The 21091-nt window shown below is 37.1% G+C and overlaps 2 protein-coding genes and 1 long non-coding RNA gene across 4 annotated transcripts; 2 read left to right on the top strand and 1 right to left on the bottom strand.

The window, feature by feature from the left end:
• The first annotated feature begins 251 nt into the window (after nucleotides 1-251).
• Nucleotides 252-4377, top strand: LOC111268098 (uncharacterized). Its single transcript, XR_002685002.2, has 3 exons — nucleotides 252-375; nucleotides 1461-1772; nucleotides 3612-4377. It is a non-coding gene; the product is annotated as an uncharacterized LOC111268098 (long non-coding RNA).
• Nucleotides 4378-4768: 391 nt separating this feature from the next.
• LOC111268095 (Cytosolic non-specific dipeptidase 2) lies at nucleotides 4769-15614 on the bottom strand. Its single transcript, XM_022846830.1, has 13 exons — nucleotides 15539-15614; nucleotides 11181-11310; nucleotides 9549-9682; nucleotides 9024-9185; nucleotides 7986-8065; nucleotides 7634-7708; nucleotides 7327-7413; nucleotides 7022-7160; nucleotides 6530-6735; nucleotides 6331-6428; nucleotides 6065-6211; nucleotides 5579-5705; nucleotides 4769-5201 (listed from the first exon to the last, which is right to left on the bottom strand). The coding sequence occupies exons 2-13, from the start codon at nucleotides 11210-11212 to the stop codon at nucleotides 5055-5057; spliced, it is 1434 nt and encodes a 477-aa protein (XP_022702565.1). The 5' UTR covers nucleotides 11213-11310; nucleotides 15539-15614; the 3' UTR covers nucleotides 4769-5054.
• An 84-nt stretch (nucleotides 15615-15698) lies between these two features.
• Nucleotides 15699-20624, top strand: BBS4 (Bardet-Biedl syndrome 4). 2 transcript variants are annotated; one of them, XM_086971559.1, is made up of 6 exons: nucleotides 15699-15916; nucleotides 16816-17472; nucleotides 17939-18049; nucleotides 18228-18602; nucleotides 18967-19269; nucleotides 19428-20624. In XM_086971559.1, the coding sequence occupies exons 2-6, from the start codon at nucleotides 17296-17298 to the stop codon at nucleotides 19767-19769; spliced, it is 1308 nt and encodes a 435-aa protein (XP_086827685.1). In that variant the 5' UTR covers nucleotides 15699-15916; nucleotides 16816-17295; the 3' UTR covers nucleotides 19770-20624. The 2 variants fall into 2 exon arrangements, with proteins under 2 accessions (XP_086827685.1, XP_022702563.1); XM_022846828.2 differs by lacking the exon at nucleotides 15699-15916 and having other exon boundaries at nucleotides 16738-17472.
• Nucleotides 20625-21091: the final 467 nt, after the last annotated feature.

Raw genomic sequence — 21091 nt, 5'->3', positions numbered from 1 at the left:
AGACTGCTTTCACCAAATTTAGGATAGAGTAACCCTGAAACCAATGCGTAATCATATCTTTCGTATTTGGAGGCGTCACACAAAAGATTAGTCGTTAACGACTTGAATTGAACCATTTGAGTGAGTGATATCGTATAGTTCTGCATTGTTGGCACATGTTTTATGTTCTACTCTCAACCCTCAAAACGTGATAGAGTTATGAATTCCGATGAAAAAGTATTGAAAACGATGCTATGTCTGTAACTTAAGTGAAGTTCCCTACACATCTGAATGGAACAGCACGTGTGTTAGCAGCTGCAACACGGTACTGCAGATACCGTGTACCGGGTACTGCAGATGGGGTACAATGACACCCAGTTCTTCTGGTTTGGTCAGGTAACAAGGTCCAGCACACATCTGCCAAAGCGCCGGGGTTGGTTCGTCTTCTCCCTCACGCAAGCGTTTCTTCCATACTGGCATTCGTAATAGCTTCCTTGCTAAAACTATATTTGACGCTGTCACCTAGTTAGACATCCCAGATTTGGACGTAACGTTGGGCCGCCTACGTATGACAATAATTCACTGTGCCCTCTTTTCTGCAGCAGGACTCTACTTTAGAGAATTCAAAGCGCTCTTCAGAATTATTTGCGTTGATTGACACAAAGATAGAGCAATGGGGGTATCGTTTGTTACCTTGTTTTCGCCGATTTCACGAGGTACCAAATTCTTTTACGTGAATGCTGGCGCTACGTAATTGTTGCACCTAAATATTTGCATCGTGTACATTAATATGTTATGTTCAGTTGAGACTCGGTCGAGTGTTAAGATCATATTCGCCTCTTCTGTAACAAAAACGAACGGGCGACAAATAATAGGCGGAGATATACTAACTGCCCCTAAACAACAACGTTAGTGCTTGCCCATTACTAACTGCCTAAGGACCTAAGGTAAAACCAGCACAGAAAGTCAAATTTGCGATTTACGAAAGGATACAACTACCTGATAATACGAACTGCCCTCCTGCAAACCAGTCTATAAGGAAAAACTAGCATATAATGTAAAAAACTATTTCTAAATTTTGCTTCTGTTAGTAGCTTGACGCAACTAATAGTTGACAGCAACCACCCAAAGTGGAGATTCTCTGTTAAAGATAACTATGTTTTACTCTATCCCGTAAAAACAAACTATGTAGAAGTCTACATTTTGGTCGGCGTCTAACGAGCAAATTGTGACATCAACAAAGCCTTGTTTGGCACTGATTAGGATCATTAAATTAATGATCCTATTAAATAAATTTGAATAAATTATTCTTCTTGACGTCACCTATAACTTCCCACAAAAGAATACTTATAGCAGAAGTCTTAATATATAATTCTAAGTTATTCTGTTAAACAAATTGCAGTGCAAAGCACAATCATACGCGTTTCGGATGCTGTCGATCCTATCTATCTTTTGCGCTTTTTGTTCGATATCGCCATTAGGTATTTTATCAGACGGCCAGTTCCCAGCACGATACAAAATGTCCGCACGCGGGCTCGAGCCTAGATCTCCAAGTAGTATCTCCTAGATTGATAGTCGAACACGTTACCAGTTTTCTACTAAGCCACTATGAGGACAAAGAATCCTGCCTACCAAATCAACCGGAATTAGTCCGAGGGGTAGAGGATTTTAAAACAAACCCACTGTAAAGACAGAGGAATCTCTTTGAGAACCACGTCGTATAACTCTGAAGATCCTGTGAAGACCCACTGTGAGAATTGCCGTCGTTGATACGGAGAGGACGAATATACTATGTGAGTACTTGGAAATGACATAAAACATGGCTAGGTCAATTACTATGCCTACAGCGGTCACCTCTTATCCCGAATAATACATGATATGTAAACAAGATTGGTGGGGTGAAGTGGCTGTATTCAATCAGTTAAGACTAATCAGGCTAATCAGTTAGGCAAAACTAATTGGCGATCCTGGAACTGTATATCCCATTTAACTTTACTCAGTTTATGCGAACGTTATACTTACTCCGTTTGTTTTTCTCTATGCTACTGGCAAGTAAGGAAGGACGTACGCAAGTGATTCCAGATGTTCCGTTTAAGTCACGCGTCTATGCCCCCAAAATGTTCCCATCCTAGAAAATTGCTCGTGTTCGTTCTCTGTAATTTCGAGCTGAGCAGATAGTTGACGTTGTAGAGGAAATCATCTGAGAACAGAAATATTACCTCGTATCGATTCAGTCTATTGCCAGCGACGTCTGCGATCGCATGTATGTCTCCCACATAGCAGAAACAGGAAGGCTTTTTAGCGGCGGGTGCCCTCTGGTTTGCGTGAAATGCATGCTTAACGAACTCAGTTACTCAGACTCAAATAGCCTTTTAGAATATTTCTACTAATGGACACATATTTTGAATAAGGCTGGATTATAGCTAAACTAACATCTAGAATGATGCGTGCTATCAACTAACACAACGATATTTTAGAGCATGAAGAAAATAGGTTCTTCTGAACCCACCTACGTAAGATTGCTGCGTTAGATCGTCAACTTTGAAACTCACTAATATGATTAGAATATACTTTACAGGGTAAACGGTAATTATTGTATAATACTTTGATTTTATAGTAACTAAAACTATCACACCTTCTTCCCGAATTCATATTGACCTGTAGTAATTTGGATTAATCTATATTGATTAGACGCTAATCTTTACTACCTAGATTTGGTACATAGGTTGTAGTTTAGTATCGATATAATAAGCTAACGTCATAAGTTAACGTCTAGCGTTGTAAAGACCCTGCTACTAATGGCGATCCTATCCATTATGGAACAAAACCATTTTTCGTTGCGGAAGCGACTGCCAGTTAGACACTTTAATTAATGCAACAATAGCCAGTATTAAGCCATCAGATACAGCTGAGGTAGATCTCTTGTTCAAACCCTGAAAATAGCTTGAGGTACTAAACTTCTTTTGGGCGGTCAATATAAAAAGCAAACATAGCATCGTATTTTACCATTCACTACTTTTCTGTGAAGGGCTTTTTAGGATCGATGTGTTCTAACACGTTTTTCAGATGAACAAACAAATCTGTCGTTAACGATGATAGTGTTGAATCTCCTTCATAACCAGTAAAAGAAGAGTTCCGACAATTCTAATCAGAATTTCTGTCAGATATCTCTAATAATATGATCGGGTATCTTGCACCGAATGAAATTGATGCCCTAAATTGCACCACTTGTGTGCGGTGGATACGAATCATGTGATCGGCGATCAGTGGCCTTAAACAAAACTTCTCTTTGTATGCGACAAAATTTTGATTCACGCAGAGACGAGCTGCGCTCTCGAGAGCTTTCCTTAAATTGGCTTCCTTCTTTTCCTTGGCAGTATTTCACAACTTAATGACTTCTTTTTGTGCCAAACCATTTTCCTTCGAAGAGATCTCATTCAACAACTGAGTATTTTTCGGTTCGTGAATGCCACACGGCCCGATAAACTGTAGAACGATGTATAGTTGACCTTTCTACTGTCCATGAATCGTAGACACCAGTTTCAGCTGCAATTTCTAAAGGAATCAGATTCTCTTCCTGTAACGAAAAACGCACGATCGGATCATTTACCCACGGTACATCATGCTTACAGGTGTACTCGGCGTAAGGCAAAAAGCATCGTCACCATACGTCCTACAAACGTACTACAATCAACGGCTATATATACGCTACGACCAGTTCGAATCGTGGAGTTCATGACGAAATTTTTTCATAAAATTGATGACCCTTTCTAACTTTAAAGCTCGCAATTGTGCTCTAAATTAGAAAGCTGCTTAAGACTAAACTCATTTTAGTTCCAACAAAAAACAAAAAAAAAGTAGATTCATATTTTTAACCTAATTTATCAGTGGTAATCTACCCCGATTTGTATGAAGTAAATATATCAATTCAACCGTATTTTGCTTACTACTAACACCTGACTCACGGCTGCTATAAAAATGTGAGTTGAGGGCTTCCAGAAACATTAATTTCAGAGAACAATAGGATGCAGTTTGCCTGAATAATCTACTCAGTCAAAATCTATTTCTATAAAATTTTTTGAAAAAAAACCTGAATACCCTTAGCCCAGGTATATTTGTAAACTTCCGCCACTTGGATTATTTGCCAAGTTTACAGGAAATCCCAACGTGTTTACTGATTTCGATATCTCTTAAAAATTAAGCTCAAAAAGTTGTGCTTGCAAGCCGAATTAATTAATCATACTAAAACCACACAATAATTTCAGGAAAAAAACCAGCGATGGAAATACATTACCGTATATGTATGTAATATGAATTATTAGCATTTCGGTATAAACGAGACTTTATTAAATAAATGTAGGTATGCACGCATATTCGTGCTATGGACTTCAGAAGAAAGCCCCTGCGTCATATAACTAACACCTGATCTTATTAGTGAAATTCTAAAATTCAATAATTTTCCAGAAATAGCGTTCTAAAATTTAAATATATTACTATGTATATTACTACCGAAGATTAGTTAACAAACAAAGGTACGAGTATCGCCCTCCTAAGATCACGAGATAACAAAGCCCAAATTTTTGCGTGTTGTTGAATACCCACCGATTGGATTGTCCCATGGCATGCATTTGTCTTATTATTAAACTGTAATCAGCTTTTGCAATCTATTGAAATTATCCATGAATATATTCATACACCAAAGGCCTTGACTGATTACTGGTCCTACAAGACATTACCAGATAATACAAACAACTTGCACAGATCACATCATAACTGAAAACACTGTGCCTTCAGTTTTAGCATTATAGCATCATTATTTTTTTAATATCAAGCTTTATATTTATATATATAATATATTTATTCACTTTTGCTTACCATACATTAGAGTTAAGGTGCATCAGGCACGATTTTCACGTTACCATCGTGTGTCACGCGTTCACTGATGTTAATATCAGTTTACACATTAATGACTGATTATCAAAAAACTATTAGTGGTACAATATCAAAAGTTTCAACTTGTCAGTAATTGTGGCTCTATTCTGTCACGATAATCCTATATTTTTTCCAGATCCTTCTTAGCATTTAGACACCTCATCAAGATAGACGGCCAACAGTTTGGTGCCTTCGATGTAATTTCTCTTTGAAATCTTTTCGTTCTGCGAGTGAGCTCCATCGTCAGCTTGACCCATTGGCAGTAGAAGCACGTTCTTTCCAGTAACCTCCTGTAACAACACAGGTGAACAGTAGTGCTATAAACGGAATAAATGTAGAAGGAATAGACAGATACAGCAATATCGTAGGAATTCCTCATTGATTTGCAAAACTATCTCGCAAATTTTGGAGAACCAATTATAGTGTATCTTTCCTTATCTATGCCATTTTTGTAGCTAAACAACAAGGTCACCATCATGTAGCTTTTGTCAGAAAAATATTATATAATATTATATAATATTTTTCTGGCATATTTTAGAATGTTCACAAAAATTCCAAAAGAAGCGTGTGCACAAAGCAATTCGATGTACATTAAACTTTGTCATTCACGAACGGATACCTGGACACGTGTTTAACTCGCAGCCTTCTTATACCAAACATTTCCTACCTCAAACGTCAGAGTTACAGGAATTGAACCACCCTCGCGCGTAAAGTCTGGCTCAACACCGTAGATTTTCTGCGTGGCACGGGATCCGGCTTGGAAGTTCGGGTGAAATGGATCCGACACCCACGATCTGCCAAGACATCAACAACAAATGCAATGCGCATAAGGTTAGATTAAAATGCACATCTCTTTATCGTCTATTCATATTGCTTAAATGATAATTGCCAACACAAGCCATATTGACGACGATACCAAAGGTATATTGGTATGTCACTTAGCTAATGCTCCCCACGACGCATTTCACATAATTCATTTTTCAGTGAATAAGGTGTAAACTAAATGGACACTATTGCAAAATGCCCTGTCACATTAGAAACTAAAAAAAATAAAAAACACATCAGATTTAAGAGGGTCAGTTTTTTCAGTGTAAATAAACCACTCCCTCCTTTTTCTGAAGCGTCTATTTTGATTAATTTTATGTAATCTCACCGTCCTTCTGAAAAGATGAAAGGGCGGAACTTGTTAGGCGAACCGCGTTTCTTCCACAGCTCGTTAAGGTAGTCCAAAACAATCTTGCCAATCTTAGTCGGGTCCTGGTTAGGCACAAGTCGGATGGAGAATTTGCCAACAACTTTCCTGTAAGAGTCGCAAAGCAAAGTTCCCAAAAATGTTTCGAAGGAAAGGAAGTCCACACTTGATTTTACCTTTACTAGGAGCTAAATATAGAATTAAGTCATGCTTGGTGTACGACTTACTTTGGAATAACAGTCTTCGCTCCTGGCCCGTAGAAGGCACCTTCAACTCCATGGATGGACAAAGAAGGGTTTCGCCATCTCGCCTGCAAACACTCGTCCTAGACAAAAAAAAATATACACTGTTTGTGACATTACGTTACTTTTGAAGATGAACAGTAATTTATACTTACCTATGCCGCATGCATTTTTTCACACCCACCTTTTTTCCATGATGGACAAGTTTCTCGCATCCGATAGTTTTCTGGTACTCATTGAGGTCGAAATCGATCTTCTCATAAAGCTTCTGCTCTTCGGGAGTGATGGGAGCCACATCGTCCATGACGCCAGGAATGAGAATTTTGTTGTTTACGTCAACCAGTTGCGACATCACCCACATCAAATCGTTCATTGCTTCGTGGACCGTTCCTAGTTGCGTATGGCAAATTAAGAAAATGTGCTGATACTATTTACTAATAAATCCTTGTAATTTCTCCCGAACATCCTAAACAATGGAAGGCATGCTCTGGACCTATTTGGGCGATAATGGTAAAGCAATTTTCCAAGATATGTTTTCTTATTATCATATTTCGAAACACATACTTCTAAGCCTATCAGAGAAGACTGTTTATGTAAACGGCATGACAATTATATTATTACCAGCAAGAACCTAAGCAAGTTTAAATTTCTATTGATTTATGTAAAATAATCATACCTCCAAAGATCCCAGAGTGCAGATCCTTATCGGAGCATTCAATTTCAACCCCGAAATAAATAAGCCCCCGCAGGCCGTAGGTGAGACAAGGCTTCTGCGTTCCTAACCAGTAATTATCGGAAATGCATACGTGGTCTACCTGTTGTCATTGCCAAGTAACACATCAAAAATTAATTAAATTTTAGTGGCGAAGGTCAGGATCAGTACGCGATCGTCATCATTATTATTTGTTCTTTAATAACTACTTTTCCCTTCTACGGTACATCGACGATTCGCGAAAATACAATTGGATGCGGCCTACGTACCTTGTTCAAGAAGTCACCCCCTTTCATTGACAAAAGCAACTCGTCCAGACCTTCAGAGCCCGATTCCTCCATTCCCTCGAAGCAGAACTACAAAACACATGCTTGCATTTTTAAAAAGTAACAAAAGGTGCTTTTTTATAAAGGCTGCTTTTTTTCAAATAATGAAAACCAAGACCACTGTATCAACTCTGCCATAATAACCGAACTACTTAGTGAATATTGACAAAACAAACACTCCTGCCGTTCTCAATTAATAGCAGATGTATGCCATGATCTTAGAAATCTCAGTCTTTAAAACGAGGAGTACCTTGAGGTTGACCGGGAGAGGAGTCTTTGTTGCCTTGTAAGCTTCGATTACATGGAGCCACCCCAGAACAGGACCCTGTCATGAAGCATTGGAACTGTTAATCAACGGTGCTACACAGGTTCAATAATTAAGTAGCGAGAAAAAGGACATTTCATCTCATTCGATGAGTATCGACACAGTTTCAGGCTCATTTTTACGGTTTTTCGGTCATAGACTACAGTGTTCAGCTTTAACTATCATGAAACATTACACAGCTCTGAGGGGCGAAGCATTTATCATATATTAATCTGGAAGCTGTAAAAATTAAAGCAGTATTTATACGCCGAAGTTCTGTTCATTAGACAGAAATTACCTTGTCATCTGTGGCGCCTCGTCCATAGAGCTTGCCATCCTTCTCCGTTAGAACGAAAGGTTCTGTGTCCCAGCCATCCTCTTAAATAAAAATACAACACAATATTACTTTAACTCAACATATACCTGTTTACGATCAGTCTACATATAGCAATAAAAAAACAGGTAACGATGCTGTGTATATCATAAGAAAACTGGTCGGGGATTTCAAACAAGAAGATCGACTATATGGTCAGCATACACAAATTCAAATTCAGATCTGAACTCAGGAGACGAGTCACCGTTTATGCCTTAGTAAGAAACCGCCGTACCCGTTCATGTTATGAATTTTTATCTATACAAATATTCACGGAAACTTAGAAATGTTTAATTAATGCTAATCACTAACGCCTTTTTCACTTTATTTAAAAAAAAACACAGTTCATAGTGAATAACATTTATGGAATGATAATTGCATATAGATAGATACTGAACGCGAAGCTATTACAATAAACCTTGATTGATTTTGGAGCAAGAACATATGGTCAACTCAGGGACTGCGTAGTCCTTGACATCTTATTTTACCTTAATACCAGGCATTAAGTATTCGATACGACATTAATGATTCGATATATATGTAAGTCAGGATTAAGATTAACGGGTACGAAGGTACTATCAACCGCATGTTGCCTAATTCTTACTTTATAGATATAACTACCGCAAAAGTAATCGAATTCAAACAGTAAGATATGCTTTATCAGTATACACGTAATTATCAATACATAAGTCTGATCAACATTTAGCTTCGTTATCGATTGTTCAATACGACCGTCGATTTACTTTCACTTCCCTGGTTTTTGCTACACTTTAATATTTTATTGGAATACCCACATCCACTACGTGCTGTAGTTAAACTCAGCCGTGATGGATATTTATACAAATTAAATTTGTATTCAGGATTGATGCTGTGACAGGCGGCTTTCAGACTGAATTTATTTTTTTAATAAAAATAAGTTTCTTTTTGTATCAACTTCACCATGCCGTTAATGTCTGAACTCACCTTTAAGAGCAGGCTGAACGTCGAGATGGCCATATAGTAAGATGGTCTTCTTAGCAGGATCCTCTCCCAGGCTCCCTAAAAGAATTGGGGGTAATGGAATTTGAGACTTATCGGGGAGAGTTTGTTGTCCGATGTCACGGAGTTCACATTTCGCCCCACAGTCTGAAATTCAAAAATACATGAAGGCACACAATAGATTTACTCGCATATACTAAACCACCGTCAATAATAAAAAGTGAGCTTAAATTAAGTGTCGAGCTTAAATCAATGAAAGAAATACATGGAGCATAGGATACCAACTAGTATGTTTATAAAACATGTAATTTGCCGCAGAATTTGAAAACCTATATATATATATATATATATATATACATTGTTTGAATATATATATTATTACAACACATATATAAGTTGTTATCCTTTTGCCACACGTGTATAAGGCCTACATTACGTACAAGATAAGCATTATAGGTTCAGCTGTTTTTGTAAAGGGTTCACGCTGCGTTTGACTATAAAATGACCCACCTTCAAGTTTGGTCTTCATCCAGTTCACCATTTTGATGACGTCCGGACGAAACTCCGGCCATGCTGATACTGATTTGATTGCGACCACCTCAGCGAGGCGATCAATATACTCCTTCTGATGGGCATCCAAATAGCTGGAAGGATATATAACAACGTACGAATATTAGGTAAGTAGCCTAAAAACAGGATAAGGAATTGAGTACCATAATACGATATACCCCTTCATGCAATAGAAAACACTTTTTCATGGGAACGGATTTCTTATTTTACCGGTTTTTTCGATGGGTGAATTTGTGCACTTTTTTTATTCCTTTTCCTTCGTACCGGAAAAACGGATAAGGCCTGACAGTTCGCATAAGTCTAAATTTTGATGTTGATGGTAAAGTTACATATACAATCTAATTGAAACGAGGCGGATATGTCGCCGGCGCGGAAACGTCAACAGCTATGTTTGTGAAAAGGGAATAAATCGCTTTTTTTTAGGTTTGTTTAGATTAGAAATCAAATTATTTTTAAAATTATACATCTCTTCAAGCAAATAAACGCACAAGCGTGTAATGATTGTGTAATAGAGAAATAATGAGCCTAGTACCAAGGTACTATAAAAAGAGCTAACTAAAAATGACAATATATTCTTATGCACAAAATAAGTAGGTCTCATTTTTACCGTAAAGATAAATCATTGTATTTTTTTATTTCATCTCAACTCATTTCAAATCAACGGCTGACTCTGAATCGGACTGGCGGGCTACGAAGTATTTCATATATCATTATCCTATTACACCATATAAGTTCGTAAAATTCAACGATCATATTTTATATCAGTACTGATAGATCTAAACAAGCCCTCTTTAGACCGCTTTGTTTTTGCAGTGAATCAGCACATCAATCACGGTATATGCATGATGTTTTTATTTACTTCAATGAAGGAGTCTGTGAAGTGACACCCTTGTAATAAAATGTTTATTAATGTTGCATTTTAAGTGCATAATTTATTACTTTTTTTTTATCACACATCCACAACCTAAATCGGCTTGTGAAAATCGAAGGCAAAAATTAGATACAACTAATTTGTAAAGTGTAAAAGCAGACCAGGTTTAAAGAGTGTTTAAACTAACGTGCTAAAAGCTATCTTTTTATTACTACAGTTATGAGGAGCACACGCAACTCTATGGCTTGCAGGCGTCTTTATGAGATTGCATAATCATATTAATATTTAGAATAAACCGTTAGCGTTATTAGTATCATAGGGATGCTACACTTCTGTAATTATCGGATCTCGTAATCAACCAAACGCTAGTGGTTTACCATGATGCCTCTTTAAGAATAAATAGTGCCCAAAAAGACAGTGTAATGATTTAGACGGAGATACAAACATCTGATACGAACGGTATCAGATGTTTGTATACGGACGCCGCTATGAATGCATTGAACTCTCCAACTAGATTGAAAAGTAAGCTGCTTACCGTTTGCGCCTCGAAATCAGGCCTTCGTAAAACATTGTCCTATGTTATATAGATCTATGGAAATAAGTTTATCAAATACGAATTTACTGTTTATTGCTGACGATACAACACAAATAACAGTAAAAATACTGTATCGATACGAATCTCCCAGATACCAAAAACTCACCCGATTACAACATCGATGCCACTTGCGGTCATGTTGATCACTGGTTGTCGTCGTGCTAACGATCTATTGACGTCAAAAGTATGCTTTCGAAATACGAGTCAGCAACAAAATCCCAGGACGGTGGAACACGCTGCAAGAACGAAGCCTTCATGAAAAAGGCTAACTTACCCAACAAACCTGACATAACCGGCCGGTAACGCTTCCTCGTATAAGAACGGCAGTCATCATAAAGTTTTCGATTTGGGAAGGGGTGTTTCTAGATGGATTAAGAAAGTGTAAAAGGTACCATCGATCGAACTGAAAGACTCGATTCGCTCCGTGAGGGATTTTCATAGGTGGCCCTTTAAAGTTGGCAACGCAGGATTTTCTTGCATTACTCATGCAAATGCCCTCGGATGTTGAATTTGTGCCCCCTGTTTCCGCAGTTGTTAAGCAAAAGTCTGCGGATTAACCTGACCTATGGCGTTTACTACAGAACACTGCCTAATATACAGAGCCACTATGGATCACTCACTTAGGCGTAACTTACAAATTTTGCGGTAGCAATGAAACAAGAATAGTTGACGCGGTTTTTCGCTATCGTGCTACACAAATAAGTACGTTAATACTGTTGTAGATGAACCTACTTTTTTCTCACTTGTTTAAGGACAAAGAAATGCAAAAAAAAGCGATAACACGCTTGATTTTGTTTCGGTCGAACTCGATTCAAGATGTATTCCAAACAGTTTTGAAGAGCGAGCACGAAAGGATCTTGGTTTCAAATAAGATATGGAAATAAATCTAACTTTAAGAACAATCACATCAACTAAATAATGATAAATTAGGTAATATAATTTATAATACATGTTATACATGACCAGAAAATCACCCGAAAGTCAATCAACGCAGCCGCTCCCTGCATTGCGATTTTCCAAAGAACATTTTTTAACTAACTGATTTTCAAAAGCCTGTGACTATCGTTTATGCCATCAATACATTCTGATTTTCACATCATTTACTCTAGTAATAATAATGATTACATATTAAGCGGACTATTACTATACGTACTAGTAACCTTTGCTCAGAATCTCCTTATATATGCCCTCTATCAATGTTATTACAATAACTTATGTTCGTTTTACCTGACAGGTAGAACTCAAATTCAGAACGTGTCAGTGGTGCTGGTATATTTTCTCTTATATACCACTCGATTCTGACAGAATCAAGGTATAGAGCCCTCAATAAAAAAAAAAACGGCAACATCTTCGAGAGAGTGTTAACCGAAAAGTATTAGTCTAGCTTGTTTATACAGTAGCGAAGAAGAGCGACCTCGGAACCTGAGATCATGTGAGGTGTTTTGAAATACTTCGACTGCTACTCAAGCCTTCGCCATATATTGCATCCAGGGAAAGAGAAAGTGAGAGTTTAAAATATATATGTTTGCTCTTTTGTTAAAAACATTTAGTTAATCTTTATAAAACAAGACTTGTGTAGCATTTATTCTTAGTATACGCGATACCTTATATGAGAAAAAATCGTTTACGTATCGTTTGTTGCTACGAATTTTGCTAAGACATTTTTTAAGTATGGCTGGCTTCGATGATACGAAACAACGTTTCGACCATATTCAGCTGTTTTTCTCCATCTTCATAAGCATCACTTAATAATATTAAAGCAATTTAAAGTAGATGTAATCTTAAGCAGATCCCTTTTACATTGGCACTTATGTGCTGCTCCTCTGGCAAATGTATTCAAGAAGCTCTTTACTTTTGATTAGGGCACTGCGTAGGTCATAACGCTCTCTGCGTATACAAAACAGCGTATAGATATATATCGTGTAGTAAAGCGTATAGTGTATACGAGTGCGTATAGATTAGGACTTTAGCTGGAATCTTGCGTCGTACGAAGCGCAACATACGCCGTATGTCGTTTTAGAATATGTTAGAAAGATTGACGTAATGACATTTGGATCTCTAATTACAGCATGAGATTTAAGACTTATACCACCTCTAAGATCTTGTTTTGCACTCCCATGTACGAAATGCAATAAAGATCTCTGAGGATTGTTTTTTGAAGGATAAACTTGGCTACAGGAACATTAACCAGGACAATGTACCGGTACTAGGTTAAGTCAGTTGTACCACATCAAAAACATTAGTGTACTAGGACCGAAATAAGAAATAAAAAGTCTATCTATAACATGCTTTAAGGTCATACTAGAATAATGATAATACAAGATATTCATTGACACAAGCATTTTAACTAAAAATGAAATCTTGACATATAATTGTTAAATAAGTTCATGCTGGCCAATTGCTTCTTCGTTGCTGAGCTCTTTCTATTCTAAATGCTAGCCACGTAAGGGAAGTGCACTGGTATTGAGAGATTTTAAATTCAAACACATTTCGTTAACCATTTATTCCGCTCTTATTTACGCCATTAGAAAATCAGATTATCCATGATTCTTACAATTAACCATGTTGGTTCAACAGAGTACAGTATTTAAATGGAGGGACGCTATTGTATAGGCGCAGAATATCTGCAGCTCATTCAACAATTTTGTATAACTTCGTATTTGGGAATATTCAATTGTGGGAACCATTACAGTAATACCAACGCAATTGAAGAAGTTGACCACCTACCCACGGTCTGATGCTATGTAACGTGCAAGATACGGAGCGAGTTTATGTAGCAGTATAAAATCAGACGACTATTAGAGTCTCTCATATCCACGAACCTGTTTTTTAGTTTTAGTCTAGTTTTTAGTAGTTTTATGTCTTTTTATGTACTCATTTATAATACGTTGTGTAATAGTAAACTGGTTAAATTTGTCTTACATTCAATATGTATTGAAAGATTTTACTGTAACATTCCGCAGAAAGGCAAAGACCGAATAAGTAGTGGAAAATGAGATAATATAGGTAGAAAGGGTCATAGAATAAAATTATAATTTCTATTCATTTTGGCCTGCAGTTCTTAAAGTACATATGACTTACTTATGACATACATATTCAGGGTGGTACCAAGTTGAAAAAGGCGTTTCACAGCCAAATTCACAATATCAGTAAATCAAACAGTACGATATATCGTCGATTACATCGTCAAAAATAGCTTTACAAATTGATTTCTTGTTTGTGTGTGACACTCATTATTCATGTACATATAATGCAAAACTTTTCAAATACATGTATGTTGTCATAGTAACAACAGCGGCACATTAACCAGCTAACTTACCAATACTGCTATTGACAATTTAGAACGTGGGTAACGCACGCTACAAGGTTTGAATAGCTTAAATGGAATCGTATATAAAAAAAATATATATATATATATATATATTTGCTTGTATAGTACATAGGTGCATTCAGTTTGATGCAATGCACATCATGTAATGCTTAATTTCGTGAAATTCATTACTTCCACTAAATAGGAAAATTCATCATTTAACAATGTCTCACGGGTCGTCTTAAAAGTGCATTTTGCACTAATTTTGAAAAAACTCGAAAGAAAGTTCTATAACGATACAGTGTTTGATGGTATAATAACTAAAAATACCGAGAAAAAGTATAATAACTAACTTATTAAGACACTATGCTAATATCCGTTCATCAATATCTTTTTAGCATAATCAAATCGAATACGCTAGTTAAACACTATCGGTAAAATACATCCAGCAATAACCAAAGCGGCGTTCATTACGACCGCTACTGCGACATTTCCAGGAATCACACATTTTCGTATTTACGAAATTAAGAATACTCTAATCGCAAATATTAAAAAATATTGGTAAATAATTCTTCAAACAATAAAGCCAGAATAGTAGTGATGGTAAAACGAGTCCAGAGCAACAACAGCAATTACTGCTGGTATTTCAATAGGATTAATGTCAGTTTGCTTTCAAGAGTGGCTTGCGCTCTCAATCAATCTTCAATCTATACTAGCTATTCATTCGTTGGCAAATCGAATTTATCGCAATCGCTTGTTTCCTGCTTTGCGTGCTCGCTGTAGCAACATGTATCGGACCACTAACAAATGCGTTATTGGGGTCCATGCACAAGCAAACTGAATGAGATTTCTAAATATTTGTTACTTAGTTGGTCGACCTAATATTGTCAACGCACACCAACAACATTGTATTTCTCCTCCGGTTTTAAACTGGCCGTTAATAAATATTGAGTATTAAGTAATTAACGTTACAAGGTGGGCATTTGATCAGCTTATTATGAACATTTGATAAGACTTCATCGGCTTTAATGTGTCCATCGTGAAAATACCGATGAATATCACTGTCTTCAATTGACAGCGCATTTTAAGTAAAAGGTTGATTACCGTACAAAAACTGCCGTAATAAAATTATAACGATGAAAAACAAAACTCACCTAAACAAGCATGAAACAGGTCTGATTTTGTCATAAGTAATTGTTGTGATGCCTGGCAGACGATTTTGGGAGAGGGAACTACCCTCTCTTGATTGGGTTTACAAAGGTATACAAAGACGAGAAGGCGCTCCCGGGTACGGGCATCTAACCCATCACAGTTTAAGTTCGAGTTAGTAGATCAACCGACGTGAATTGTCGGTAACGTTGATTGGTTTCAAGTTGAGAATCGTTTTTTTTTGTTGTGTTCTATTTTGTTAAGAGCTCGCCCTGCTAGATAACGATATCTATTCCGCTTGAAGCAGTGTGGGACTCGCTTTCAACAACTTTATTCAACCTCGACCTTTATCGCCTAAACCTACAACCTAACAACAGTTTACTGTACATATTTGTATTATATTTACTGTGTTCTGAGATGCCTTCTTGTAAGGTTCAGTAAAAATTCGAATACTGACACAGTCAATGGAAAAAACTTGTTTATTTTTTCAAAGTATATATATGTATATATGAAGTATATAAAAATATAGGTAAAAAAAAGGCGCTTCTGGGTGACCAGCTTTAATTTGATTTTTATCTACTTTTTAACTATACATATAACAACTAAGATGATGTCTATGTGCATATTCAGAATAGTAAATTGTATAGAATCTGTAATACTGTGTTAAAAGCATTTCACAAGCAATCTCACAATATCAGTGGATCACAAGCAGCTAATGTCAACGATTATATCGCCAAGATAAGTTTACTACTAATTTACACAAGTTGACTTGGCCACAGGATAAGTTGTCCGAAGACAATGTCTAATTACTAGAAATTGTTTCTTATGGTTAATTATTCCTAATTGTATCTTATAATTACTATGTTCTTAAGGGCATAATGAATACGCAGCTAGTAAATATCGGCGTGTCTATAAAAGATTAAAGTTTAATTTACAACACAGTTTTTCTCTCTGGTCAAACATTTATTTTCTGTGCAAAATTCATGTCGGAGTTGATAGTAGAAACGAAAAACTATATTCTAAAGTATCCTCTATTTCGGCCACCAGTTTGAATTCTCTTTATACGAAACACATGTATATTAAACGTTTAAAAATGTTTTTCCAATGTTTTTCTATGATCCAGACTTCGATATGCGCTCAAAAACTTGCACATTTCTGTTAAATAGTGTGGTTAGACTGCAGAAGTCATGTATCATTCCATATATATATATATATATATACATATACATGCGTATTTCAAATAGCTCTAATTAGATTTGCTTTGTTATTTCTATACTTGAAGTTGTAGATAAAGGTTGTCTAGCAGGTATGGAGCTACTGGAATAGTTACCGGGTGGCGCCCCCGATGGCGAACCCACGAAGCTCCGTTGTCACAACACGCGAAATCCCTGATTCGTGAGTCAAGAGCAAATCAACATTTCCACTTTGTAGTAAGCCCTCGGATGACATCGAAGAGCTTATAAGCATCGACTTTTTGTGGAATAGCGGTTAGATTATAAAATCCTACTGGGCTATTTAAATAAGCAAGTCGGCAACGATAGAAGTGACAACTTTGTAAAAAATATTTTGCACAGTTTATTCTCGGAGAAGTGGCACACAACGGTATTGATACAAATAACCCAATATTAGCTACCAGAGTGTGTAGACAATGCATCTAAACCGAAATGATTGGTCATTGTATGGTGTTTTAATTAATTGACATTGAGATCGTGTGTATTCCCTTTCGAGATAGGTTTATGTGAAAATTTATTATTAATTTGAAATGGGTGAATTTCAATCTCATGAACGCCGAAATTGGCTGTTACATTGGTGTTTTGTGCGGGGTGACCTTGAAAATTGCGAAAAACTTTGCAAGGAAGCTCTATCGCAGTCTGCCGGGCTTTCGCTTTATCCTCTCACGATAAATGCTTTGTTGCTACGCCAACAGGGCAAATTGCAGGTAACGTTGCCCTATAGAGACATTAATAAAACAGAGTGTTTTTTTATTCCACTAATCCTTGCTTTCCAGCTGACTGGCCAGTCGATAAATGTATCAGAGGCTCACATGCATTTAATTATGGCTGTCTTCATAAAAAACCGTGTTAGATTACTGTATTTATCACAACATAGAATCAACTTTAATTACTAAAGAGACCTATGGATATCTCATAAGGCTATCCTGCTGACGTTTTGCTTGTGAAGCGTGGAATCTACCCTACGGTTTTCGGTCAAAAGAAATCGCCTTTTATACCCATTCGGCTTCTAAATCATCCTATCACGTAATGTCACATAGGTCTGTTAGTATTTATTGTGTCCTCACTGAGTATATTGATTTGGGAAATGCTTCTATCACTACTACGGCAGACAAATCTGCTTAAATAAGATCATCGCAAGGCTATGTTTAATGGTATACTTTAATATTTTAGGAGGCATTAGAGCTATTCCAGAGCTGCGCTCTTCTTCGACCGTCTGCGGATACACTAAAACAAATTGCTAAATGTTATTTACTAATGGGACGACATCTTGATGCTGCAGAGGTATCTTTGTATTTCTCCTAACGTATTGTACTGTATTACCACTGTTCCTCAATGTATATAAAATAAAACCTACTTGTTTTATTTTATAGTACGATTCTATAACTTACAAGATATAAGTACTTTTATTATTTATGAAGCCGTACACAAAATATTTTTCAAATGAAAAAACCTTTGACAGGTTTACGAGCAATGTATCACACTACAACCGAAAGACTGGGAAAGTCAACATGGAGCGGGCTTATGTTATGCAAGAACTGGACAAATAGAACGCGGCCAGAGGGCGCTCACAACGGCCGTACAGTTGCGTCCGGCCGAAGCTAGCTACTCTGAGCTAGCACAACTTCTTCGGCGTCAGGGCGATCTTTCATCGGCCATAAGTGTCCTACGAAAAGCTTCTGAATTATTTCCAAACAGTGCATCGTTGGCTAGCGAGCTTGCTCTTCTCGAGATGTACCATAACGAGACGCAACAATCCTATGAGCGGCTTTCCGTTGCCTTAACAAGACAACCCCAGCGACCAGACGCATTATTAATTACTGCTAACATATTGCAGGTAGTTATAGATGAATAAGGCTAGATATATGTAAATAACCTTGATGAACACTCATTTGCCATGAAAGAAAAACGCATAATCTTAGGTTTTTCTCAAACTTAACATTTATGACTTTTTTCCATGCTCGAATGGCAGCATAAGTTAGTCAGTGTCATACCATTATATCGATAGTTGTCCGATTATCAAGACCACACAAACAAAAAATTACACAACCTGATGCATCAGGGTACAGCTCAAAAACATTGTCTATTCGGAAATTTCGGTCTGCTAGTGCCAGATCCATATAGATAAGCTGTGCATTGTGAGAAATAACCAAGGCTCTAACATATGTGTATAATTAATGAAAAATATTAACTTATTTTAGGGCTACGGTGATCTGGATGCAGCGCTTTCAAAATATAAATTAGTGGGTGCCCAAAGACCACATTCGGCTACGTTATGGAACAATATTGCTATGTGTTTTTTCGCCAAGAAGAAATACGTTGCTGCCATCAGCTGTTTGAAAAGGGCCCAATATTACGGGCCGTTTCATTGGCAAGTGCTCTACAACCTTGGCCTAGTCCATCTTACGATGCAGCAGGGGGCTTCCGCATTTCATTTTGCCCAAGCAGCAATCGCCCTCGGCCTTGCTAATCATAATAACGAGGCTTTATCACAACTATATCAGGTTTGGCTTCACATTGCTATAGGCCACACTGTTAGGACTTACGAAAACAATGTACGATTTCCTTTTAATGTAAGACAAACTATATCAGATCAACATCGTATGTTTTTTGCAATTTATTAATGGACTTCGTTAAAATTTTGTTAACTGAACTTCTCCAGGTTTGTGCTTTGGCATTGGATACCATGGGTGAAGAGGCAAGCGCTCAGCGGGCCTATCAGCAGGCTTTAAAGTTAAGGCCACAAGATCCTCTAATTGCAATCAATATGGCTGTAAGCGCGTTTCGCAATGGCAAATCACGCCAGCTTGTAATGGAAGCACTGCAAGCCTTCCAGGAGAGCCAGCTCGATAATGAATCCCTCATACATATAGCAAACACTATACGATTAGCTTTAGACGATCGTCAGGATGAGGCCGATGAATTCAGTGACCCTCGGAGACAACGGGCCGTCACTTCGCCAGAAAAGCAACTCAGTTCTTCAGTGAATGCCGAGCGGCAGTAACAGATAGTGAAAGGTTGCCTGAACTTCAACAAACGAAGGTCAACTGAACATACGGGTCATAATGTCGCACAGGCTTCAAATTCAGCTTTGATTAAAGATGGCGAAAGCGCTTCGCGATCAGCGTACAACGGCACAATATCAATCTTCAACGTCTTCTACGTCAGATTTTTTACAGGTTACAAAGCAAATGCTTTCATGTTTAACAATATGCGTGCACGAGCATGATTTGAAAAAATATTTGATTGCTTTGAACCGGTAAACATTTCTTTATAGGATATGGATCACGGAAAATATTTTGTAGAGCTCTAAGGTTCCGATCACATACCACGACAACGATAAACTTTTTTTATCGCAAATTAGAATTTAGTCTAAGATGCTTTTTCTTAACTTCTTGTCTTTACACTCATTATCTGTAGTTGTCCAATCGTAGTTACTATCGCAATGAGTAACAAAGTTACGTAGCTACCGTCAAAGCATCTTTCCTATGGTTATCGGGAAGGGGTTGTGTGTATGACAAAAAAAAAATGGACATAGAGTGGATATAGTTTGTTTAAAGCGATCGATAAATAAGATCTTTATTCATGAATCAATCCAATTCTTGTTGAAACGACTAAAGAGAATAAAATAAATTAGGCCTGATGTGTTCTGGTGAGACCACAATACAGATAAGATTAAGACCTCTCGTGAAACTCCGATTTGGCAATTGGAAATCCTACATCATTTCTCAGTGAATGAATAGATCAGCTACCTAATAAAATCTTCTTAGAAAAAAGCACACGGCCATCGATGTTATATATTTAATCATCTTTCTGGTAATAAAAATGTGTCAATTAAACTACTCAACGTTCATTTGTAGTATTAGTTGTTTTCAATTGATCGAAATATAATTTTCTCACGGTGCACTAAGATCCTTACTATGGTATCCCAGATCTATTTGGCTTCTACATAAGGTCAGTAAGGATTATGTTTCTAGGAGCTCGGGTATATTAGCAAGGTCCTTAACGTGAACTATGTCGCACTTTGTAGTTTGCTAATGGCACTATATATGTAATTGTGACATTGTATTTTCTTTCAAAATCTGAACTATTGATCTTAAAGACACTTAGTAAATCGTAATCAACAGGTGCGTTTACGTTGGGAATAATATAGAATGATAATTTGATTGAGTAATAGGCTGAGCATGGCAAACGCTGAAGCTATAACGCCACGAGCTGCTTTTTATTGATAACATTTCCATAGAAGCGGGCTTATATACAGTTATATGGAGTCAAGTTCCATGATTTAAGTTGAGCACGTTGATTAGTTTACGTGAGAATAACAGT

Source organism: Varroa jacobsoni, unplaced genomic scaffold (assembly GCF_002532875.2).
Source record: "Varroa jacobsoni isolate VJ856 unplaced genomic scaffold, vjacob_1.0 scaffold_1257, whole genome shotgun sequence".
Taxonomy (NCBI): Eukaryota; Metazoa; Arthropoda; class Arachnida; order Mesostigmata; family Varroidae; genus Varroa; species Varroa jacobsoni.
This window is presented reverse-complemented; position numbering and strand designations above follow the sequence as displayed.

Bases quoted from the DNA above. Each gene is read 5' to 3' on its own strand.
- BBS4 (XM_086971559.1), top strand. From the start codon at position 17,296: ATGGGTGAATTTCAATCTCATGAACGCCGAAATTGGCTGTTACATTGG. The intron at 18,050-18,227 runs GTATCTTTGTAT...AACCTTTGACAG, and splicing joins GACATCTTGATGCTGCAGAG to GTTTACGAGCAATGTATCAC. The intron at 18,603-18,966 runs GTAGTTATAGAT...AACTTATTTTAG, and splicing joins TTACTGCTAACATATTGCAG to GGCTACGGTGATCTGGATGC.
- LOC111268095 (XM_022846830.1), bottom strand. From the start codon at position 11,212: ATGACCGCAAGTGGCATCGATGTTGTAATCGG. The intron at 9,683-11,180 runs GTGAGTTTTTGG...ATATCCTTCCAG, and splicing joins GGCATCGATGTTGTAATCGG to CTATTTGGATGCCCATCAGA. The intron at 6,429-6,529 runs GTGGGTGTGAAA...TTTTTTGTCTAG, and splicing joins TTGTCCATCATGGAAAAAAG to GACGAGTGTTTGCAGGCGAG.